This window comes from Falco peregrinus, chromosome 5 (assembly GCF_023634155.1).
Source record: "Falco peregrinus isolate bFalPer1 chromosome 5, bFalPer1.pri, whole genome shotgun sequence".
Classification (NCBI taxonomy): domain Eukaryota; kingdom Metazoa; phylum Chordata; class Aves; order Falconiformes; family Falconidae; genus Falco; species Falco peregrinus.
The window spans coordinates 59,299,490-59,324,831 of NC_073725.1; the positions used below are offsets into that span (position 1 = coordinate 59,299,490).

The 25,342-nt window shown below is 46.2% G+C and overlaps 1 protein-coding gene across 2 annotated transcripts in view; it reads left to right on the forward strand.

Moving 5' to 3' along the window:
• Positions 1-1,667: 1,667 nt before the first annotated feature.
• Positions 1,668-25,342, forward strand: part of PLCD1 (phospholipase C delta 1) — a 56,388-nt gene continuing 32,713 nt past the window's right edge. Inside the window, exons 1-2 of one of the 2 annotated variants that reach the window (XM_027791731.2) lie at positions 1,668-1,963; positions 15,841-16,005. In XM_027791731.2, the coding sequence (XP_027647532.1) occupies positions 1,930-1,963; positions 15,841-16,005 (199 nt within the window). In that variant the 5' untranslated portion in view covers positions 1,668-1,929. Of the gene's footprint in view, positions 1,964-10,794; positions 11,079-15,840; positions 16,006-25,342 lie in introns of those variants that run through there. The other variant, XM_005240959.4, reaches the window with a different exon arrangement.

Below are 25,342 nucleotides of genomic sequence, written 5' to 3' on the forward strand. Positions count from 1 at the left end.
TGGTGGTGTTCACAGCGGTGCAGGGGAGTGATGGTCATGTCTTGGTGCTATCATGCCCTACGCTGCTGTGGAAAGGTTCTATCCAGATTATGGGCCTCATAATTTCTTGGATTAATGCAGATCTCTTACATCTCCCCTCTTTGCCACAGAGGGAATAAGGATACTGGCCAGTACATGTCTAAGGGGCTTGTGTTAGGCAACGTCAGCATGCAATGGTGTGTGATATAAAGAGCAAAGGAGTTACTATAATGCCATTTCCCGTCACCGCTTTCAAACTGCCTTTCTCTACTTTTACTCCCTTGTGAAAACCGTAGTGCCCTCATCACCTCAGCTTTACTGGAGTTTCCAGTCTGGATGACTCATCCACCAGCCTCTTGTACACTCCCTCCAGTACGCTTCCCCATCAGCTGAAAGGGCAATAGGTTTTGGTGTTGTCCTCCAGAAATCTTCCTGCCTTGAAGCTTTTGAAGCTGTATGGGGGATCTCTTCGGTGCCTCCAGCTGCTGTCCTGCCTGCCAGCAGCTGACTTTGCTGCCAAGTTTGCCCCTGTCCAAGTCAATGTCTCTTTGTCTGTGGGTTTGCAAAAGGAGTGCTCCTTTCTGGGTCCTTTGGAAAGTGTCTAGTAGGAGATAAGCCCCCCCCCCATGCCATGCTGGTGATCGTGAGGTAGAAGAGTGTGTTTCTGGGGAGGCATGGGGTGGAATCTGCTCTTTTTTTTCTCTACTTGTTTGGTTTTGTTAGTTTTGTACTAGCACAAGGAGCTTTGCTATATTATAGCAATTTTCCTTGGATAGTGGCAGTAGCCTTTTATTTGTGGACTGTAAAACTATCTGAGAGCAACGTCTGGGCTCTCAAAGGAGCAGCCCAGTTCCTCCTGTCAGGAAGGGACAAACAGTCCCAGTCCCAAAATATTTTTTACCATGTGTTTCCCAGAGCTATCATCATCAGAGAGGGACTTATCCCTTATCAGCGGAGCTGCGGGTTTACAGCTACTGAGGAGTGACAGCTTTGAATCTGCCAACAACTCCATCAATTGTTTGCATCAAGATAACCTAATAACCAGAAATGGAAATAAACAACAGCAGAACAATAGCTGAAAATCTCCCCCAAACATTCAAGTAGAGGGAAACTTTACTTTCCCACACTGGATTCCCTTTCTTTCCCCCTCCCTGTTTGCCAGCATTATTTTTCTACACTTGAAAATCTAATTCAAGAGTAGGGGACAGAGTGGAAGAAAGTGCCACTCAGTAGAAGCCTCAGGACAGTGGAGTTTCTCCTGCTTTCTGTCTCGCTGTCTCAAATACAAAGCTTGTAACTTTTCGTCGGCTTTAAACTCATGCCTCTGCGAGCTGCGGTTACAGCTTCTATTCCTACATTGGCAATTTCTGACCTGGTTCCCCCGCTCCCTGCAAAAAGAAATATGCCCCCAGGAGGGTCTAAAAGCTCTTTACACCCAGGCCCCGACCACCGGCATCTGTTGAAGGCCCTTCCCATGACCTGGGGAGCCGGAAAGACAGATCTGCAGCACTGTGACTTGTGGAATCCTTGCTGGAAAGGAGCAGAGGCTGCGGACGAGCCGGCAGCCCGGCGCGGCGGCTCCGCTGTCAGGCCGCAGCGGGCACGGGGCGGGGGGGCAGCGGGGCGGGGCGGGGCGGGGCCGCCGGCGCTGGGCTGGGGCGCTCGGCCGCACTCGCTGCGCTGGGCCGGCGGCGTGCGGGTGCGGGAGGGAAATAAATGAGGAGTCATAGCGAAGACGCATTTCCAGCCAAGAGGAAGGAGCAGGCCTCTCCGAAGGGAGCTGACGTTGGGGATTACGGGAGCAGAGGGAGCCTCGCAGGTCTGGCTTCCACCCCGCGCCAGTGCTAACATCTGGGCACAGCTGTTTCCCGGAGCCCTTTCTGCTGCTGCACATCGACTTGTTTTGCGGCAATGGAATTGAATGGCACTTTCCTCGCTTGCAACAGTAAGTCTGTAGAAATGTCCTTGCATTTCGGCTCTCTTGTTTCGTCCAAGAGCTTTATTTTTCTTCCCCTCTTCTCCCCGCCTCCTTTGCCTCCCCTTTCTCTCACTCGGAAGCAATGCAGCATTTTGTCGGTATTACAGAGAGAGACAACAGATTTTTCTCTGTTAGTAGGGTTAGCTGTGTGGGTAGGAAAGGTGGCTTGTCTGGATACGTGTCTGCAAGTCCAGAAAAGTTGATGCAGATCTCCTCCCCTTTATGGTGAAACTGGGTGAGACTGATGCTCAACTGAGTAAACTCATGGGTTTTGGTGAAGACAGCAGAGACAGGATAAATCACCTCAGCTCAACGTCTGTCCACAGGACTATAAATGTTAAGTACAAAATAAGTAATGTTTCTAAAAAAGAAGAAATCCTCTCTGCCATTCTAGCAAGTGAGATTTAGGAAGATTCAATTGGTACCAAGACTGGGAGGCTTGTCTTATAGACAGGGTAATGAAATATTCTTTATTCCCTTGATGGACTTTTAACAGATTGCTTTGTTACCTCTTCATTGTATTTTACTTACTCAGATGAGAAGAAACAACTCAGGACTGTGATAGCTACAGGTTGAAATGGAATATTGTGATCCCACAGAAATGGGGAAAGTCAGCAGTGCTTATTTTTAGTTCATGAGATAGCTGCTTTCTTACTGTAGCTGAGCTGTAAACAAAGAAACAAAAAAATTAATAGACCAATAAGTGACTGACCATGAACATAATCAGTTTAGCACTACAAGGAGAAATGTGAGAAGATTCTCCCAGGCTCGATAAATCTTTGCTGTGATTTTCCCAGATGCCAGAAATTGGACAGGAAGGTGAAACAGAGGTTAATGTTACACTTTTTTGTTGGCATCTCATTCATTATATAACCACTGGGGAAAGAAAGCTAAGAAATACATCTGGAACTATTAAAATATTTCCTATTCTGGCCTGTGGGTCATTTTTCAGTGACTATTATTGAGTCTTCTGAGGCTAGGAACCAAGAAGAATTCAGTGGCTGTTTGTTAATCTGTTTTCTTGTCTCAAGCAGAAAAATACACAAGTGCTGAATGAGCCAAGCTTTTTAAAAAAGTATTTACTGAAATTCCTTGACACATAACACGCACAAGTGCCAAAGTCACTCTGAATGCCAGGCTACTTAGACAAGAAAAGTTGCTCACATGTTTGTTCGTTAGCAGGATCAGATTTGTGCTATGTAGCTTGTCAGAAATTTCTCAGATACTGTGGTTTATAGACAGATATGTTTTGTTTATGGCTGTATGTTGAAACTCAGTTTCTTTAGTTTCTCTTTTTTTTTTTCCCAACATAGGTAAAACGTCTGTATTTACCATGCCAGAACTAACCACAGGCACGTGGCTCAGTCTCAGTAAAATATCTGACAGTCAGTAGGAGACACCTGAGATACGTTTTGGTAGCAGAAGTGGGTATTACTGTAGATGAGAGTTTCTGAAAAGTTTACATGGTTTTGTTTACTCTGCATTTGGATGGAGATCTGAGCAGGGAAGAAAACTGAGCATGCTCCCTTACCCACAGAGCCACAGCAGCTGCTGTGATTTAGCGGTCTGTGCCTTTTATTTTGAATGCATTTAATTCAGCTGGATGGGTTTCTTGTTGCTTATTTTATAAAGGGGTCATCTACATTTAGTATGCAATGCATCTGCTAAACTCGGTGGGCTATTAATAATCTTTCTCTTGCCTCATGAAGTTGGTTTGTTTCTGAACTGGGAGCCCTTGTGCTCACACAGATTATAGAATAGCTAATTTGTACTATGCCTTATTCTTATACACTGACTTTTTCATCCAAGACAGTGTGTACATTGTGCAGGGAATGCCACAGCCCCATTATAGGAAGGCCCTCTGCTGCATCCCAGGGTGAGAATCAGCCAGGAAGGGTTAGTAAAATCCTACAAACCAGGCCATTTCCTTGTTTCTTCTGTCAGGTATTCCTGAGGATTAACTTCTAAATTTCCAAGTGAATCATCTCCACCTGCCCTTTTTAGCTGGGAGCACTGAGGAAGCACCTTCTGAACTTCAGCCTCCGTGGGTGGAGATAATGCTGCTTGGGATCAGTTGGGATCTGTTCTGAAGCAGCCTGTGACCTTAATCTCCTTTCCTACAAACAAAAGGCTTCTAGCACACCCAATTTGATGCAGGTTGTGTCTGATGCGTTACATGGGTTTTTTTTGAGCTGTAGAGTTTCTAGTAGTGCGGAAGAATTTGTGATACTGACACTTCTCAGTGCATTAAACATACAACTTGTCTCTTTTTCAGACAGGATAAGTAAAATTCATTTCGGGTCTTTTTTTAATTGTGATACAAAAGCTCCTAGTTTTCCAATCTAAGCAATGTCTTCTAGTAAAACTAAAGCCCGCAGCTGGTTTTGAAATTGTTGCCGGTGTGCAAAGCCCTAGCATCAGGCCCAAATGCAGATGAGTTTGGGCAAGAGGATGCTTGGGGAAAAATAGATTTTAAAGAGGAAATGACAGAGGAGGAAGAAGGAAACACAGTTGCTTGGAAAGCTGTTGCAAGTAGAAGAGATGAAAGGATATAGTCAACTACAGGGAAAAACAAAAGGGAGAGGTATGTGGAGAAGAGATGGTTTGTGCAAGATCCAGAAACTCAGCTGACTGGAGAGGCAGCTCTGGGGAGCCAAAGGTGTTGATGATTTGGGAGCCAAGTATAGTTTCCTTTACAGGGAGATCGACATATATAAACAGGTATTTATGAATGATAGCTGCAGACAAATACTTGGTGATTTGATCATCCAGGGTGGGATTCAGCTGGCTAAATGTAGGTACCTGCAAGAAATTTTAGGCTTATAGCAATCTAGACAGGTGAATTGTATCTTGCCTTCTCCTGGCCCCTTGTTCAGTGTGCTATAGATATACAAATACTACGAGACTAATCCCCAGCCCCTGCGTCCCCTAGGTCCTTACCATGGGTGGAGGGTCTCAATCCTTGCTCTGTCAAGCCCACCAGAACAGGAAGCTGCAGACCTTGGTCAAACGTGGAGGTTTTTTTTGTGTGTGTGTGTCTGGTTTTTTTTTTTTATGCAGGTAGAGAAGATTTTGCCACAATTTCTTCTAAACTGAGGTACTTCCATGCATTAAACGAACCAGTTTAGACAATGTGTGTGTGAAAAATCTCACAGCTCAGGCTGCACCTCACATGGGTACCTTTTAAAGCCCTGTATTGAGACACCACACTCAACAAACAAGTTGAGTTGGTTGTTTTTGGCTAAATTTATAGAGTGCTGAAATTCCAGATAAATCACTTTGAGGGGAAAAAATGACATTTTCCCTAGTTTTGCATAATTCAATTGTGCAATTGAATTATTGCACAAATTTTTTCCTGCTACAGAATGGTGAGCGTGACCTGCATTTCATCTGTGGAAGAAATTTCAGCTTCTGAAGAATATGTTGAGAAAAGCTGCTAAGTGTCCTTAATAAAAATGAACCTGGGACCTACCTACAATTGACTTCAGTTTTATGAAAAGAACATCTTCATCAGCATGTGCCTAGAAACATGCCTTAGGAGTCAGGCAACTAAGCTGCATGAGTGCTCCTGGCTATTGATGCTGGTCCTATCCATCAAGTTGATGTCCTTTTCAGGTACTTTCTTCCCGCACTGTTCACACCAAATACTGGAAAAGCTGTAATTTACTGCAAGCCAGCGTTTGTTTTAGTGCCTCTGACTGCAGCCAAATCTATGGTGTGCACTGTAACGGAGGGACCAGTGGAAGGATCGAACCAAACCTTCAGTGTGGTTTTGCGTTCCTGAGTGCAATGAACTTTTTAGTTAGGTGTTTTGCCTGGATTTCATCAAGAGTGCAGGGCAGTAGCTGTTGATGGGTCACAGCCTGTGCTGTGCATGGATCCAGGCTCCCCTTTGAATGACCCAGACTGGCACAAAGATTTATGAAGATTTTCACGAATAAAGATCACAATTTGAATTGTCTGTGAAATTGCTGAGCAGGCAGCCTGGCTTCATCTATGCAAACCAGGGCCAGGGCTCTGCACCGTTTAACTGCCAGCACATTCCCCAACTTGGTTTTGATCCATAGCAAGCTAGCACATAGCATGATCCAGTGTGGGCCTGCAATCCTTCCCAGTAGGCAGTCTGGGTATAGTCAGCCTGTTTTGGGGAAAGAGGGTCGGGCTGCGTGGACTGATCAGAGCAGAGCTGGAGAAGGGACCATTCTCCTCCCAGAGACCTTGCACACAAGGTTAAACAGCCAAAGGATACAGAGAGAAAGTGGGGCTGAGAAATACCGAGCAAGGTGGCAGTGGTCACCTCAGTGCATCAGAAACCTGCCCGTCATAAGGCTTCTTGCCAGCATACCAGGAGAGGAAGGTTTTAAGCAGTGATTTGAAGGACAGCCATAACATGATACCTGGGGAGAATATCTGTTTGAAACTTTAAGGTCATCCTGCCCTGGCTCAGCAGGACCTGTCAAGCATCCTGGAAGGGGAACGGGGAAGAAAAGCCAATGTAAAGAATAGAAGGAGGTTTGCTGGTGCTGCCACGGGCTTTGTGGAGAAGCCCATTCTGAGTGTCGCCACAAGGTGGAACTTGGTACATAGCACATACACCAGAGATACACCCACTGTAAAGCAGCATCATCTTTGGGCTGAGATGCACCAATGCATATGGTCTCAGCACCCACTCTCAGGTCCCCACTTCCCTGGATGGAGCAAGGAGGGGAGCGGTGGCGTAGAGGAGCTATTAGCATTTTTTGTTGTTGATGAGAAACTGGCTGTTCTCAAGCTCTGCTGTGCCAACAAGGCCTGGTCCTCGAAGGGTGTGAGGCATGGCTGGGGAGAACAAAGCTGGGAGCAGCGAGTGGTGTCCTGGAGGTAACAAGGAAGGAGCAAGATTTCTATGGGTGGGATGTGAGAGGGCACGAATGAAGTGACGAATGGACTCCAGAGGGAAAGGCAGGGCAGGTGGGACCCTACAGGCAAGGAAGGAGCCTCGCTGTCCTGTCCTTCTGGCAGAGTCTTGGCTGGAAGGCAACTTGCCATTGCTGGTACTACACTGATACCAGGCACAAAACTGCTAAAGAGCTTATACAAAAGCCAGGTTGAATACAACCATGGGATGATGGCAAATGACCAAAAGGTGCCTCTGCACTTCACAGGTGACATCAATGATTTGCAAAAGCACTGGAGAAACCTACAAAATCCTTGCCACTTGACAGGTTTGTTGCTTTTCTGAACAGCAGCCACTGCCCAGTACTACAGCTGGTTGTGCTTGTTTCCAAGCATCTGCTGCACTGACCATATGCCTCATACTAGGTGTGCAGAATTAATCCTTGAACTTTATTTACCATCAGGAACTTGAGTTTCTGACTGATGTTTCACTCTGACAAGGGATGGAAGGTTGTTGTTTTACTACAGACCAGCTGAACTACAGCTTTTCCAAACTCTCATTGATTCTGAGTGCACCTGGACTGAATTGGTCTCACACTTGCTGAGGACTAGAAACATGTAGGGATAGACATTACAGTTCATTAATAAGCAGTGACACTCTGATTGTGCCATTACAATTATTAAAGTAATTGTATTGAATTTCACTGGAAGGGAAGATGAAATTACAGTGTTTCTGCAAAGAATGGCATCATGTAAGAGATAATTTCTTCTTGGAAACAAACATAGAGCAAGGCACAGCCTTTGGCCCTTTTCAGTGGGAAAATCTCCCACTCCCACAAATAACATGACACTTGTTATTTGTTATGTAACTGTCACAGGCATTATGAGTCATAATAATTTACATCATGTGCATGATGCAATGGGGAAGTGAAGATGAGGTCATTGCCAGCATAGGTATTTTCATTGCAGTCTTAAATTATCACAAGTTTGGGCAAATCAGCAACTGATTTCCATCACGTCATTTGTGTCAGGGTAGTGTAAAGAAACTGTAATCAGTATTAGGGTTGCACTGCTTTTGGCATTGCCCAAACGCTGTGGTGATGGGAGAATAAGTCCAGCCCCAAAGAGCTCAAAACTAATCTGCTTCTTCCTCTGTGAAGTGGTAATAGTGCTTACTTAGCTTCTTTGTATAAGGATGCGATAGAGATTAATTCATTTTGGAAACCGTCTGAAGAGCAGCCTGTGCATTAATAGTTTTCTCACATAGCACATTTCCTACCAGATTCTACAGCCTTTCTATCTCAAGTGCCTGTTTCCTGGATATTAAAAGCATTTTGCTGACTTTAGGACCATGTTCTGACATCCTCGTTCACATTGATCTCCATTTGCTCTGTGAGTAATCCAGCTGGAATCAGTAGGATGATTAGCACAGCCCTTAACCTGGGCACGGGGACATGAATAACTTCACTCATGTGACTAGTGCCATTTATTTCAGTGGGATTGGTTATATAGGTAAAACTGCATGCTTGAGTGTTTGCAGGCTTTGGACCTAGTCAGGTGTTACCTGCAGTGAATAAGGGTTGGAGAATTTGTCCCTAAGCCATTTGCAGGAATCACTTCCTCCAGCACTGGAGCGTGACGCAGCATCATGTAACATCAATAAGCAATGCCATGTAACCCACAGTGTCATGCTTACCCATCAGGCTTCATCTATGAGATACAAGATTGTCTTTGAATGACCTCAAGACCACAATACGTCCAGATCTGTTGTTTCCCAAAGCAGGGCATTTCTGGCCCAATGATCATATGGTCATTTTAAAAACAAGCCGATTTTAACTGCCTTACATCTCTGAAGTCCTCACAACAGTAAAACTTGCACATTGTTGTTCTGGAGAAGTATATAAACTCGGTGAATGCCGACCCTGTGCTTTGCGTGTGTGCAGATTTCAGGGATAAGTATGGTAAATATTCTCTGAGGGCCTGGAAAGCTCCGAGCAGTGCTGTCACTGGCACTACTTAATAGGAATTAAGAGGAAAATTAAGCAGAGGAGCTCTGTGTGCTCCCAAATGGATCCCTATGGGACTCTGGCTGCTTCTGGACAGGAGCGCTGGTGCACAGAAGCAAATTGTTTTGCTAAGGCAAGTACGGGAGACCACTCTTCCCCACTCATTTAATTGGCTCAGTTCTCTTCAGTACAATGTGAAATATGGGAAGTGCTCAGAGACTGCTAGCTAATAAATATCATCTAGCCGTTACATATCATGGTGCCCACCTCCTAGCCAGGGAAAAGCAAAGCTCCCAGCTCTCAGGGGAGCACTACAGAGATTACGGCTCCAACACCCAGCCCCTGTATGTGCAGGGGGCTCAGAAAAAGCTGGAGGTGTTTCCTCAGACATCTACTGACTGCCTGGCTATTGTGTTCTGAAATGTCCCATCCAGAAAAAGCCTTTATTCTCCTTCACTGCCTGTCATTTGTAGTTGCAATGTGTAAATAAGGTGTTATTAGTTGTACTGCTGTTCAAGGCCATGCAATGGCTCTGCCTTGTCCCCAGAGAGTTTCTTACCTGCGGCATATGGCAGCGATTAATGATTCTGATCCTGTCCTTGTGCTAGTCAAATAATCCTGTCCTCTGTGCTTGCTTGTGAATGTTGGTAGGGCTTCCTTCAGGATGTGGAGAAAGAAGAGGGAGATGGCTGGATTGCCAGTCACCAGATATAGAGATTATGTTTCTAAAACCTGTATTGAATATGATGGAGGGCTGGCGATGGAGAGCCTTCAGTAACATCTCCAGCAGAAACAGTGACATGTAGTTTGCTGTGACATTTTTCGGGCATATGCTGATTCTGCAGTAAGGGACATTCACCCCTGGTGGTGACATCCATCTCCCTGCAGTATCTTCACCTCTGGCTTGCCTGGCAGGGCAGCAGCCAGCAAAGGCAATGACAAAAAAGCCCTAGTCTGTAACAAGGTCTGACCTAGGATGGAACAGCTTAATAAGCATAGCTGCTGTATTTCACTGCAGAAGGGGTCATGGCTAGGGAAGAGACGGATTTTAGTCCCAGCCATTGGTAGGGCAGTGGGCAATGGTCATGAGTTTAAGCAAAGGAAATTTATACTGGTCGTAATGAACAAATTCTTCACTAAGAACATCTGAACTCTTGAACAGGGATGTAGATTGGCTGTGATGTCTCCATCCTTCTATATCCAGAACTCACCTGGACAAGGCTGTGAGCAACCCAATCTGCCTTTGAAGGTGACCCCTCTAAGTGGGTGGTTGAACTAGAGAGCTCCAGAGGTCCATTCCAGCCTGAATTATTCTCTGATTCTGCATTATCAGTGACTTATGAAACCACGATGGGGACATATTTCTGTACCAGACTATGGGATAAATTCGAATTACAAAAATATGATAAGAATTGTCAGAGCTATGCTGAAATGAAGGATAAGTGACTCACCCAAGTCATACCGGAAGTCGGTGGCAGAGAAGATCTGCTCCAGAGGCTTAGGAAAATGCTCTTCTCTGGGTGGAAAAGGAAAAGCATTAAAGCACAATTTCCGAGCAGCTTTTGGGCTACGTCTGGCCTGGCTAAAAGGTGGTTTTAGCTCCCTCTCCAGTGCCCGTCGGTGAGAACGGCAGGGAGCAGCTCTGCACAGAAGGGAAAGGGTGGAGCAGCCTTCCCCTGATCCAGGCGCTTGTGGGCAGGCAGGGCTGTGCCCTGGGCACTGATTAGGAGCCGCAAACAGTATCTGGGACTCCTCCAGCTCCCTGGAAATGATGCCGAAAACCCCACTGGCATATGACTGTAGGAAAACATGTTCCTTCTACCTAGGCAGCTGCCGGCAGGCTCCTTGCTGTAATTTTGCATCCAGTGCGTGCTGGTGAGCAAAGCAGGAGGAGAGACTTCCCGCGGTCCCACCCCCAGCTGGACTCTGCCCTCCCCTGCCTTCCCCTGCCTGCTCTCCCGCTGCCCCGTTCCCTCCGTGGAGCCCCGTTTCACGCCGCGCACGCCGGAGGCTCCTGGATGAGCTGGGATCCCCGCGGGGGTGGCGTGGCCCCCCATCCTGCCCGACGCCCCACGCGTGTCCCTGAGCACGGCGCTGGACCATGCAGTGCATCCGACGGCAGCCCAAGCGCAGCGTGTCCCAGGAAAACATCCTGCGGGAGCAGAGCCGTAGAGTGGCCGCGTTGAACGGCATCAGGCTGGGTAAGGGACAAGTTGGCCAGACCCTCGGCACTTCCACACGCTGGCAGCCGCTTCATTTCTGCCTCTTTTCCCTGCGCAGAGGCAGTGCTCCACCCTAAAGGCAACTCCAAGGTTATTTTTAAACTCCCGAGGTTTCTTTTCCTTTCCTTTGCCTGTACCCACCCGCCAGATGTTTAAACCGCTTCGTTTGAGGCATCAAAGAACGTGGGACCTCTTTGGCAAAGGGCTGGTTTCCAAATCTCTTGCTGGGCTTTCTGAACTGTCGTGGCTTGAGGGTGTTTGGGGAAGGCAGTGCCCTTTTCCTGCCTGATTTTAGGAGTTCTCAGTGGTATATTGCCACTTGCTGTAAGAGCCCGTGGAACCACTCAGAGGTCTGCATTCACCAGATAAAAGAAAGAGGAAACTCAGGAGTTTCATATTTCTGTGTGTGGCTATGAACTTATTGCTGGTTCCTGCTCTCTGGAGAGACAGCACAAGTGGATGCCAGTCCCTTGATTTCTGTGGCTACACAGGGCTGGTAGAAATGGAAAATCACCGTTTACGCACTCGAGTTCTTTAGATTTAATCAGAAAGGCTTTCTGCCCTTTTAAACTTGCAAACCTGAGTTATGTCTGGTCTTAAAGCAGGTGGGAGAGGTGAGAGCAAGCAGGACGAGGCTTGTTTTATAGCAATTGTAATTAATGTGTTTATATCAGATCAGCAGATTTGTGAGTGAGCAATGCAGAAATATGGATTGTCACTCTCTTCTCTGGTCATCATTTGATCTCCTTAGTGAACTCAAAGTCTCGCTTCTACCGTGACAGCTATTGTTTTATTGTTTCCTGCTTGCTGTAAACCTGAGATTGATAAGACAAAGGTTAACGTTTTCAATGTCTTAGGGCCTGAAGCTTCATAGTGCAGTATATTAACTTCACAGTTATTGTAGCGCCGTGTGTGCTTGAGGCGCTCCTACCTTTGCCAAACATGATTTTCACTCTGAACATTACTGCACACTAAATATGTTCTGTCTAGAAAGTGTGTGATTGATATTTTGCGAGGAGGGGGGCCTGACCCTTGAAACGCACTCTGCAATTTTGCATGCCAAGTATGTATTTGGTATTTCACAGAGGATGCTAAGCAAGACACATGTCTCAGGAAGGGTTTGGACATCTATTTCAGTGTGGTGATTATGCTTCTCATGCCTAGTCTTGTTATATAGTTGGAAACCAATACCCTTGTCCAGCTGCCCAGTGTTTTTAAAATTTTAAATCATATATCTGTATGATGACTCTGGTTTCTTTCATGCAAGTCTCCATTGCTGTGAGATGAAGGTCTGGACTACAAACCTCCTCAGCTCTGTGGGGTTGTTAGACAGAAATCCTCAGGAGCTTGTTCAGGCACAAAACCTGAAATGAGGTTTCTACTGGGAAAAGGTGTTTCTTTCTAGAAAGCAGTTGAAATGACCAAGAGAGAGTAATGTCCCACTGGCACATGAGGGGTGTGTTTGTCATTCCTGTCTCAGCAGATCAGAGCATCTTCTGCTCCATCTCTGATGTAACAAAACGCTGGTGCTTTGTAGATAGGAGTAGGGAAGCTAAGTGACTCACCCAAGGTCATTTAAAGAGTCTGTGGCAGTGTTTGTACTGGGTATAGGGGGCAGGACCCAAAACACTGGCCCTCTTTAAAACTGGCCCTCTTTCCTGGCCGGTTTAGGTGTTGGAGCTTGAACTGCTGCTAGGCAGACACAAAGCAGACCTGAAACAGACTGGGCCCACCTGGCTAAGGGGATGCCACTCCTTCCTCTGGGCCCACCGTCAGGTCTTCAGTTGGTACTTGGGGTCACCACCGGCAGAGGTCAACTCTGGGTGACTGCTCTCTATCTGAAAGGCCTCCCACATCAAAGGAATGACGGAGCTGTTAGACACCCATGACTAGCCCTCTTGCCCTTTCCTGGGCAAACTCGCTGTCTCCTAGAGGCAAGGTTGTCTCCATCCCATCCCTGGCTTCTCTCACTGCCCTCTGACTCAGGCTCTGTGCCATCTTTAATTTTTGCCATGCTTTCACCATGCACCATCCCTCTTCATCTTTCCCTCTTGCTCTTGCAGAGTGCAGTGGCCTCCTTTGCTGAGTCATTTAACCTGGCCTGATCCTCAGGCATGGTGGCCAAGAATGAGTGGGAGGGCTGCTCCCTACCCACAGTTAGATCCTCTGAAGAGGAAGGGGGTTTTTGACCCACATTAATGCACTGACTGGGCTGTGCTGGTGAGCAGGGCAAAGGGCTCTGAGCTCCAGCTTGTGTCTGGCCTGTGTAGATCCAGCCTGGAGGAGGGCAAGCTGCTCTTGGCTGCTGCCTGTGCCCATCCAGGTTTGCCTGTATTACATTGATGCCGTTCTTTGGGGTGTCTAGGTAGCATGACACATTATGCATGCTGCATGCAGTGTCTGTGTAACACAACATGCCCCAGTTCACAGGGATTTCTCATTACACACTTATGCACATAGACACCCAAAGGAATTGATGGCTTTCCTGCTTTCCTCATGTCACCCTAGGATGGCGTGTCCTCTTCCTAGTCCCATGATGTCTTGCATGGTTGGGATTTGAAGGAAGAGAAGGAATGAGGCTGGGAGCCAGAACAGAAATGTTGTAGGTGAATAGAGAGAAGGAAGAGATTTGTTTCTTCTCCAGAACTCTTGAGGGATACACAGAGATGTTAGTGAGGCCTAAGTCTTGTGATACCTTCTCGGCACTTGGAAAACCTTTGCCTCGCAGGGGAGACCTTAACACTGTAAGTCAGGAGACCTGTGAAGCTGTTGTGATGTCTGTTGTTCCTCTGGTTGGCCTGGCCTCTTGTCAACCCATGGGTATGCCTGATCTCACCAGACCCCGGAGGGTGTCCCAGATCTTATGGCTGGGGTTAATCTTTCACTCTTCTGTGTTGTGGAGGTGACTTTTTTTCTTCTCTCTGTGAGTTTCTTTCTGAGGCTTCTAGAGGAGGAAGCATTCAAATTCTCCCCTTGAGAACCTCCAGACCAGACAAGCCAAGATGCCCAGGGGATGCTGTAGCATGGGAAGACAATTAATGAGATGGCTAATTGAATGTAGAGGAAAGAGAGAGGCCACATCCACCTTTTCAGGATCTCCAGCTCCCACTGTGGCGCTTTCAACTCGGGCTCAGCTCTGGGTGTGCTCCTTAGCATCTGCAAAACCAGTGAAATGGTATGAGCGCCCCACTGAGTGAACACTGGACTCCCCTAATATTTATCTCTGGTGGAGATTGCAGGCTTTCTTTGGCAACCTAAAATGTTCTCTTTGGGCCAATGTATCCCACTTACAAACTCATGGTGCTGCATTTTGCTGCTGCTACCATGACCCCCCTTGGTGCTCTGCAGCACCTGGCACTTCAGTTTCCTGTATGAGTTGTCAGGAGTTTGGGGATTTGGACACTTGGATCTCATCCTGGGTTTGTTTTTTCAAGCAGGTCTGAAGTGATGCTTAGTAATTTATTGCCTTGCCCTGTTTAAAAAACAATTCAAGGCAGCAGTGTCTTCCAGAGGAGAACAAACCCAATGTCACAAGGAAATGCCACACTGCAATATAAATGTTGTTGCATAAATCAGTTAACTTGGATTTCTGCTTTGTGAGATCCCACGTTATGTTTACGTAGCACTGGGAAATTTCCCATAATGTGAGTGTCAGGTGGCTGTGTTGTGAAGATAAGGTGAGCAAAAATCCCATTGAGTTGGGATGTGCTTGATCAGTACTACAGAGCTGAATGCTGTTTCACCGGCTTGGAAACAGCCTTTCATGCAGTGTCAGAGAGATGCAAGGTGCCTATTACAGAAAGCCCAGGATGTGTTTCTCATGTTTCATGCTCTCACCCTCCCCAGCCCACACACTCCAGATCTGTAATTAATGGTTGTTTTGAGGGACAGATTCTCCATAGTATTTAGGTATGTGGAAGTCCTATGCTGCTGAGACATTCAAAACCGTGTAGAATGCCAAATCTGTGTTTTCAAAGTCTCAGTAGATGCCTGTTGCCTCTCTAGATGTCTAAGTGCTTTTCTGAATCTAGATTAAGATGTGAAATCTGAAGTTCCTGGAACCAGAAGCTCTGTTTGTTATTACTTGGCAATGTGGTGGCCTAGTAGGGTAAGAAAGATAAAGGTCCTCTCAGATACTGGCTGGGCAATGAGGAGAGCATGGCTGCTACCTTATTACTGCCTTATTGATGTGATGGTACCTGCAACAAACTTACCTGTGTATGTCCTAAGCTTTATGACGCTGATCTTCAAAATTCCCATGTGGATAGGAAGGGACTGCTTGCTAGAGAAAGAAGAGCGATATCTTTGTGTATTCCTGTTTCCACAAAGGAAATTTGTCAGAAAATAGATTTGAAATCACTTCAAAGTTCCTGACAGCACTCCAATTACAAGTTTTACAGCTTGCTTTCCTTTGCTTTTACTGACATGTTGTTGGTTTGTTGTAATTTTTGCATCCTAAGTTTACTCTATATTTGCCGGGAAGAAGGTATTTTATGTTTGTAAACCAACTAAGAATTGTGTTTGGAGTCAACCTAAGAAATCTACAAGGCTTCAGCCTCTTTTGTGAGCATAAAGGGTGGCATGGCGGATTTCTTGGTCTCTTTCCTCTGCTGTCCTCCCCAGACCTGGCTGCACTGCAGTGGTTGTCTATGTCTGTGATTGGTGTCCTGTGGAAGGGAAAACCCTATAAGCATAATTTCTTGAGTTGACTTATAATATTATCACTACTGTTTCTCTGCAGGCCTGAAAGATGACAAGGATCTGAAGTTCCTCCTGAAAGGCAGCCAGCTGCTGAAAGTGAAGTCAGGCTCTTGGAGAAAGGAGCGGTTTTATAAGCTCCAGGAGGACTGCAAAACCATATGGCAGGAATCAAAGAAGATGCTGAGGTCTCCAGAGTCACAGATCTGTAAGTTTGCTTCATCATAGGCGTGGGGCACTGTGGGCAGAGGTGCTTAGGGTGAAGCAGGACCATTACACTTGTGATGTGGAGGTAGGGCTTGGAGCAATGAGACCAGATCCTTCATACCTCCTGTAACATACAAGCTGAGCAGTGGTGTCAGCTCTGGAGACAGCTGGGAGGAATCTGCCATGTCAGGAATGGCTACATTTCCCAAGCTCATGAGCTACTGCTTAAAATCGTTGTGGGGCAGACCACGCTGGTGTCAGCGTCCCTGCCTGGCTCGTTTCCTCCCCAAAGCAAGAGTTCAGGTTACTCAAGTGTCCGGGCCCTAATGCTCAGTGTGAGCCATGGTTTGAGCATCTTCAGTGTGGTATGGTGCGCTTGGGCTGCTGGTCTGGGCTCTGCCAGAAGTCTACAACTTCTTTTCTGCCTGCAGCCCCTGGGAAGGCTAGTATTTAAGCCTCGCAAGGGAGCCACAGAGATGTGGAGATCAAAGGGCTGGCAGGAGATATCTCTGGGAAGAAAGGCTTGTTCTTATTCTTATCTTGGAAACCCAGAATGTGCCCCATTGTAACAAGTCCAGATACAACAGTTACCATTATATGGAAACAGGGAAAACCATTCTGTGCCAGCATCACCCAGCTTGGGGCCATAACTGGGACCAGGAGCCCAACTGTGCAGTCAGAATGGGATCAAGTAGAGTGTGTATCTCTTTATATCTGTTTATATCTGTTTTTTCTTTTCATTTGGCATATTTCTCTGTCACTAATCATCACAGTCTTATAAATCCAGGAGGTAAATTAATAATGTGCAATATATTTTGTGGCATGCTGAAATGTAGAACACACTGTCTGTGTTATTTACACAATTTTTTTGGTAACAATCATATTAACTAAATGAAGGGTGGGTCTTCCAAATTACACCCTTCCCACAAGCAGTGATAAGACTTTTAGTAGGAGGAGTAAGGTAGCAGGGCAAAACATGTTTGGTTTATAACCCTGATGGCCACACTCGTCTCACATGACCTTGGGCACCATCTCTTGGTGCATCCTTCCCCACACATTTCCTTTCCTCTCCTCTATCTAGCTATAAAAGGCTTTAGGTTGGAGGTGGTCCCTTACTGTGTGCTTGCATGCCCAGCGTGGCAGTGTCCTGGGCTCAGCTAGGCTGTTTAGGTACCAATGCAATAACCCATGATAACAACATCAAATGCAGAGGCCTTAGTGAATGTTTGAGGTCTGTCCCATATCCTTTCCCAGATAATGTCTTGCTATAAAGCAAATAAGGATGCAGTTGAGAGGAATGACTTTCAGAGCTTTCTTTCCTCTGCTCTGAGCCAGCAGTTTCTAAATTATGGGGGCTGAGAACACCTCCAGCAACAATCCTGACACCGCCTGGTCCTCTGAAGTAAAGGGTAAAGGATCCTTGGGCTGTGGCTCCAGGGACCTTGTTGTCTGCTTGGAGAAGCACTGATCAAACCTATTGCCCCCGTCGCTGGGGCAGTGGCATTGAGACCTGGCACAACTGTAACTCTTTCATATACTGAGCTGTAATAAAAGCCCTGCAGCGAGATCAGATCCTTTGCGCTGGCTGTTGGGCGCAGGCTGGGAGTGTGTCTATGTGGGTGTGGATTTACAGCACTCAAGATACACTTTGCTAACTGGGCACAACCGATGTTGCCACACTCCTGGAGACGGAGTCAGTGCCGCTGCAGGAAGGAGAGCTTGCTGTGCCCTGGGAGTGTCCTCAGTGCTAAGTGACGGTGGAGCGATACTGCCTACTGACTCACACCCACGTTTGCGTGCACTGTACCACCTCCATGCATGCGCACCTTTCCCCAGAGAAAGATTCCTGTTTTGTCATCAGGATAGCAGGAAAGGGGACCAGGCAGCTAAGACAGAGCTTGTCCTTGCTGCTTTGAAAAAACAGGCTCTGGCAGGGCTCTGGCTGGACTGGCTTTGCACCCGTACGCTGGGCTAGCTGCGGAGGCATGCCTGGTGCTGGGTTGACCTACCAAGTGTGCTGGGGCAGGCTGTGTCCCACATGCTTCTGGGAGGGTCTGAAGCTGTGCCGCAGTTGTGGCTTAAGCTTTCAGAGGGGCACCTCAGGGCTGCTTTCAACAGGTGCTCTGGATGCATCTGAACCTGGAAGTCAACAAGAGAGATGAGTACTGAGTGGACTGGTGCCTGCCCAGTCCCAAGGCGTAACCCCAAGGACATCTATTTTCCCATGCCTTTTTCCTCTGAGACCTTCCGTTCTCAAGTTTTCAGAGTGATCACTGGGGTTGAGTTTCTTTCTTGAGCTTTTAACGTCACCAGGCTGTTTTGGATTTAGGTATAGAGAAGATTACCCCTGGTTAGTGTTGTGTCCTACGGAGGGCTCTGTCACTACACCTACCTTCTCATTTGGTCCAGTGTATGGAGGTGATCAAATGAGAGGAAGAGTGCAAGGTCATGATTTGATACTCAAAATCAGGGACTTCAACATGAGTCTCTCCAGAGGGTCACCCTTTCTTGTTAACAGACAGTAATTTTTGCCCTCCAGTACAAAGCCTTTCTGAAACTGCAGATAAGCTGCCTTTTTTAGGAAGGAAAAAGAATGAGCAGAATGGAAACTGGGAGGTTTTAGCAGCAGGTCTAATCTTATCTGCAGGATTGCTGACAGCAAGCAGATGGAGGCACCTCAGAGAAGTCTGGGTAGAGTAAAAGTTTTATTTTTCTTTGGACAGTTTCCTGTTATTTCTGTTACTGTTCGTATAATCATGCAGAAAAGCTATTTGTAAACCATTGTGTGGTGGTGTCTAGTAGATAAAACTGGGGACTGCCAAGGTTAGACAGACAAATCTCAGATGCTTGAAGTTAAAAAACCCCAACACATCAGAGTTGTCACAGACACAGATGTTATCTGGATCAGATACACAGGGTACAGCCAATACCTTCCTCTGTTTTTATATTAAACAACTGGAAATTTAGATTGGATACTGTGTTGATAGCTATTACCCACAGGGCTTTTTGAGGGATAGCCAATATGGTTCTACGAAGGTAGAACATAATCCATTTGTGCCTTATTGTCCATAATCCATTATTTTTCAGTGTGTTCCATTTAGGCCCAAGGGTGGAGGTTTTTTTTTCCAAAAGCCCTTGAAGCATCTTAAGTGATCAGTTTTCCAACAAATGTGTTACGCCCTGTGTGTATGTCTGGTTAGCTCCAGCAGAAGCATAGGAGTGCTGGGCACAAAGAGCTGTACAAAGGCACCTTTAAAAATCCGTTTTTCACCATAGCCTTCTACATCCTGTATCTGAGCTGCATACCAGGCCTATAAACGCACTGCTGCTCTCTGTTATCTTAAATGTTGTGTAGAGCCATGGTCAGGGTGGATCCTTGTTTGGCTCATGAGGCTTTTACACATGGGACAGCATTCTCCCTGGGCTAAGAAAATAGGGTTCTAGTGGCAGGATTAACAGTTTGAGGGCAAAGAAAAGGTTTGTGCAAGAGAGCTGGTAAATAGTTCAATCAAAACTAGTTCACTCCTGAGCATCAATATGGTGGGAGAGAGGAGAGCCAAAGGGGGAAGAGCAGAGGGTCTTGTGTTGAAAGAGCAGCAGCCTGTCAGCAACAGTCTCTTGTTTAGCTGTGGTAAAATATCAGGTCTCACCTATGTGAAAAAAAGATCAAAAAGGCATGTGCTGCTTTCAGTGAAATTGATTTTTGAAAGTCTTTTCTTAAACCACCTGAAATCCCTAGCATGAGCTCACTTAAGCCAGACTCAATCCCTGTAAAACTCCATGAGCTTGGGGATTTGTAGGGATGGTTGAAAACTTTCCAGCGAAACGTCCTTTTGAGCATTTGGTGGAGAAGCAGGATACTCAAAGCCAGAAGGAAAAGACTGAATGAGTTGTTTCAGATTTAGGGGTGCTACAGTGGAGCCCTGGGAAAGCTGGTGCTTTGCTACCTCCTGCACTCTTTCTGTGCTGGAGACTCAGGGAGATGACGTATTCCATGACAGCGGTGAGCAAGCTTCAGACACTGCACCAAGGATGACTCACTGTGGGTGCATTGTTGAGTCACTAGCAGTGTAGTCAAGAAAGACATTTAGGAGTTTTGGCTGAAATATTTCCATTTCTGGCCAAGAGCTTTACATAAAAACCACTGTTGTTAGGTTTTTTTCCCTGTATTTTGGTGTTTTTTTCCCTGTATTTTGGTTAAAAGAATCAATTTGGGAAGTTTACAGAGGTGAGCTAAACTGAGTTCAGTTGCACAACTGAATGTTGCAAGTGATGATTGTATTATTATTTAAAGTAATGAAACTGATATTTTGAAGTGATGATTAATTATCCTCACTAATAAAAATGCATAGAATTTCTTCCAGTTCCCCTGACTTCTGAGCCAATTATAGGATATTTTTGCATGATTTAAATGTAGTACAAAGGCTTTGTGTTTATAGCCCACTACCAGCGTTGAGCAGAAAATGTTTTCTTTCATTTTTGAGTTCTTGTGAAATTTAGGAATGCTCTTAAAATGCCATGCGATGAACATACCATACCATTTTTATGGAAGAATGAACAGTGGTCTCCATTGAGTTAATGCCCTGAACTTGCTTGCAGAAGAGCAGAAAAAACATGATACTACTCGGGGCTTGCTCAAGTCAAGAAGTGAAAACTTTAAATTGCTCCTGATAAGTGCCTAAAGTCAACAGAAACTCTCAGCAACCTGTATATGCGCGGCAGGCAGCTGGCTGCACTGACAGTTTCCTTCTGGAGCTGGTTAGGCAGTTTCTTTAGGAATCATTGCTTCATGGTCAGACATATATTTGTCCCTGGAAAAATATTTGCTGATGTGAATGTGTTATGCAAGGCACCAGTCAGCTGTGAAAATAAAACTGCCTGTCTGTGGGTCTCATTAGTTTTTATCAAAATCACCAACCCATAAAACAAGTCATTTCAAATGCAGAGCTGCCTGTTTTTTCGATTTAATTTTGAATCAGGCCACGGCATGCGTTGCTGTGACAGTTTTCATCACAGGCAGCGTGCTGACAAATATTGACCTTATTCTCCATAGCATATGTTAAATGCAAAGACAGAAGTGTTGAGAGCCTTAGATCCAAATTTAATGGCACTGTAATGGCGGAAGTAGGGACTAGTTTCAGAAATAGTTTGCAGGGCCCTGGTTGTGATGTGTGGAAGGAATGTAAATAGACATCACTCTATTTACATCAACACCCTGGGCTGTGGTGGGTAGACAGAAAGATTGGGTAAAGACTTTATATTAAAAGGTATTTCCAAACAACCTGTGAAATTACATGTGCACTGCATCACTGGTTGTCAGCTGCTGACACACACCAGCACTGAGGACTGACTGCTGTGCAGCAGCTCTCAAGTTAAAACAATGTGCTGAGCAAATCAGTGGAGGGGGAGAGGAGAAGAGAATGGATGAGGAATCAGCAGCTTGGACCTGCAGTAATTCACGCAGAGGGAGATGAAAGTGCAGTGTGGTCAGGGCTAAGAAAGCACAGCACAGTGGGGCTCATGCTAAACCCACCCCTGAATCATTATGTTAAAGCATCCCTCAGGGATGAGGGTGATGGATAGCCTTTGGCATTCCCAGTCCAGCAAGTTGACAGTGCTCCAGCTCCCGCTGATTATAAAGGTCCTGGTCCCAACTGCGTTTGGCCGTTAGCTTCAGCCACCTATAGTGAAACTGAAATCAACTAAACAGCATTTTCTGGGGTGAAACCAAAAAGAGAAGCAGCCAGTAGTGCCAGTTTGCCCCACGTGCTCTGCGTGTTGTGCAATCCGTGTAAGTCTTGCTGCAGTCATCTTGGCTGGCAGGGCAGTCCTGGGGTCAGGGAGCAGCTTTCGTCTGTTCTTGACAAGATGCTAAGCCAGCCTGGCTGAGCTGCAGCTGCTGAAGGTCTGATCTCTCTGCAGACATGCAGTATTGTGTGCAAATGCGGTGCAAGCTATTAACAGCAGAGTACATTTCTCATCTGCATTTCCTGACAGTAAACAGAAGTGACTTACTGAGACAATTAGAGCGGGATGGAGTAATTCAGTGTGACTGAATGCCACATTGCAGAGATCACTACTTAATGACAGGGAGGTAGGATAAGGAAGGAAGAGGATCTGAGGAGCATTTCCCCAGAGTGAAAAAACTGCCCTTCTTTCCTGAGGAGTAGCTCAAGGACAGCTGTGCTGGCAGTGCCTCCAAGTGTCGATAGATTGACCCTTCTCTCCCTCTTTATCAGCAAAGACACAAGGAGGGAGGAAGCACCTTTCAGTCCTTGTCCTTCATATGCTCAGTGGTTTCCGGGATATGTGGGTTCAGTTCCTTGTTGTCTCTCTTTTCCGTAAGACTTGACAAAATATCTCCTCTCAGAGGGCTGCCTATCAAACAGGAGGAAGGCAAAGGGTGATTGCTCTCTGCCTCCATTGCTCCTTTCTCTGTATTCCTTAGGATTACCAAAATGTTTTACTGTCGGTGCTCCCAGCACAGTCTGGACATTTTACCTGTGGAGCAGTGATGGGAGAAGAGGTGGAGAGGCCAGTGGCAAGGGCTCATGTCTCAGATAAGTGCACTGATTATTAGACACCTTACCAGGCTTGTCCTTCTGGCTCTTCAGCCCTTGTATTTTTGGCTGCTCAGTGGCTCATAGTGCGTACATGTGACTTGGATGCACTTCTGAAGCCTGAAAGCTCTGGGGCTACAGCTTGTAAGGTGATGGTGAGATTGACTTTATGTCCCTCTCCCTAATGCTTCCTGCATGAATGATTCTCACACAAATGGCCATCTTCTCCCCACATGCATGTAGGGCTGAAACCCTTGCACTGGGGTGTGTTTGAGGGCACCTCATGGAGGACGGTCAGGCCAGCCCAGGTCCTGCTGGAGGGAGGTGGGGAGGGACCCTTTTGTGCATGGGCCACTTGAACGAAGAAACTAACTTCTGGGGCATGGGGTAGCTTTTGGGTCAGGCAGAGGCACAGGTGAGGCTCTGCACCTGCTCAGCAAGGTTTTGTGGGTCACTGTTTTGGACTTGGGTACTTGCAGACTCTCCCAAGTCCGATTACAGACACACCAGTGTGAATCACAGCTTTTGTTTTCCTTTGAGAGGTGTTTGTCTTCCTTCTGCATGAGCAGATGAGTTTGCAAGTGTAACAGCAAGTTCCTTGAAAGCCATGAAGAGAGAAATCCAAATCAAAAGAGACACCCAAAAGATGCATGTTGGTTGCTTGAAAGCATCACGGTTGTCACAACTGGCCTCCTGTGGGCCTGACTCATACCTGCCTGCTAATGCCACGGGTGAAATGGGAGAAGGGCATGGCACTGAGAATTACCAAGGGAGGAGCACAAGGGCAGTATCCAGTGATGAAAACTGAAAGGAGAATTAAAAAGCAAAGTTCTCAACATACCCCCGAGACTAGTTCAGACAGGAATATTTCACTGGAATGCTGCTGTATGTTCATGTCAGTGGGGAGCCTTTGGCTGTGGCACTGGCTGAGCAGCATCTGCAGCAGCTGGGAGGGCTGACCGGGATGTAACCTGTTTGACTCAATGTCTGGAGGCCAGGATGGACACAAGCTTCCTTGTCTTGTGCTTCACGTTTTGGGCTTTACACAAACCACCTCTTCAGCAGACGTAAACACTCAGGAGAAGTAGATGCAAACTTTCCAGATTTTCTTGTGCTTGTGGTTACCTCCTCACTGTGGCATGTTGGGGAAGGAACAGGAAGGTTGCAGTGATACGTGATTGATGGGTATTTGCTATAAGTGTTCCTCTGCTGTGAAATGTCTCTGTCCCCCAGTTATTTCTGATTTCTCCTTGCAGATAGCTAAGCACACAGTTAGTTTGGGACTGCTAATACAGTACACTCACTGCCTGGGAGCAGCTGATAATGTACTCATGCTGGGTTAAGATTTTCCAGAAAAGAGGTAACATTTGCAGATGGCTTGGGCCAACTCCTTTGGCTTCAGCTTTTTTATTGACAGATGAAAGCAGTACACATGACCAAGCTATGGAAAGCTTTAAAAAGTGTCCTCCCTTACCCTGCTTTTTTAACAGTTCCTGTGTTGATAGTTTCTCTCCTTGTCTCTTGCGTGACTATAGTAGACACCAGTGCTGTTATTCAGCCTTCCTTGTACCTCTTCTGCATCGAGGAGCTCTGTGCCCTCTATCATCCTCTTCTCAGCATACCTTAAAGAGATCAAGGCAGCCCTTCCAGACCCAGGTTTTCAATCTTTTTTTCCTCCCACACAACTCTCTTTTCCAGTGGATTCACTTTGCCAGGTAATGGTTTCCAAAGAATCCCTTCTAAATTTCCAATATTTAACATCAGTTTTTCTAGTCTTGGAAACACTAGGTCCTTGCCAACCCAAAGTTTAGGGATTGATTGCACAAGCAGACTAGCTAGCCATTCTGAAGGGACAATAACTGGTATGAGCCAAGCAGTGGTGAGCAGTTGGCAAGTGATGAGGAATGACAGGATGATCCTTCCACTTGCGATGCCATAACCAGAAAAGACCGGGAGTGGAGGAGAATCACCTACTTATCATGTCTGCATCTGAGATGCTCAGGCTGGACTTCCTTTCTGGTCAAGGGTCCGCTGCAGCCATGCATTAAAGGTCTGATTTATCTTACCATAAAGTTTTTGTCTAAACAGGACAGAACATTTGTGTTCCAAAAGCTTCTTTTTTTCCCATTGGCTATAAAAGGAGCCTAACTAAAATTCAGACTTTTGGACTGAGCTGGATCTGTCCAAATATGAGAGCATCCTTTACATTAAAGGGTGTAGTTCTGCCTAAGGCACAATCACTATCATTTGCCCAATGCCCTAGTTAACGGACGGAATCACCAGCAAGGCTCTCCATTAGCAGCCCAGCTGCCACAGAATTGTAGCCCTTTTCTTTCAAGAATGGTTTTAGTACTCAAAACCATAAACCTTCACTCTACAGTTAATTGGCCAGATAATGTAATTCCACAGCAGCCCAACCCAACCTTTTCCTCCTCTCCTCTCTGACTGATCAACTGTTGGCCTTTATGAAGTGATAATAAAAGACCACACAAAGATAATTGCTCATAATCGTCAGGGAGCAACTTTGCCAGCTCCAGGAAGGTCCTCATGATATGTTCTTGTATAGGAACCAAACCAACGAAGTCCTGTGGAAGATGTTTGACCACCCCAACATGTGGTAAGAATTTAAAGCAAATGGCTGGTGTTGGTTTTGGAAAGTTACTGATTTTTGAAGACTGAAGTTTTGTGTGGTTTTGAGTGGCTTCTCCCCCCCCCCCCCCCCCCAGCAGTATCATGACTGCCCTGGGAAAAAAAGGAAAGTTTTCAAACTCTAATGAG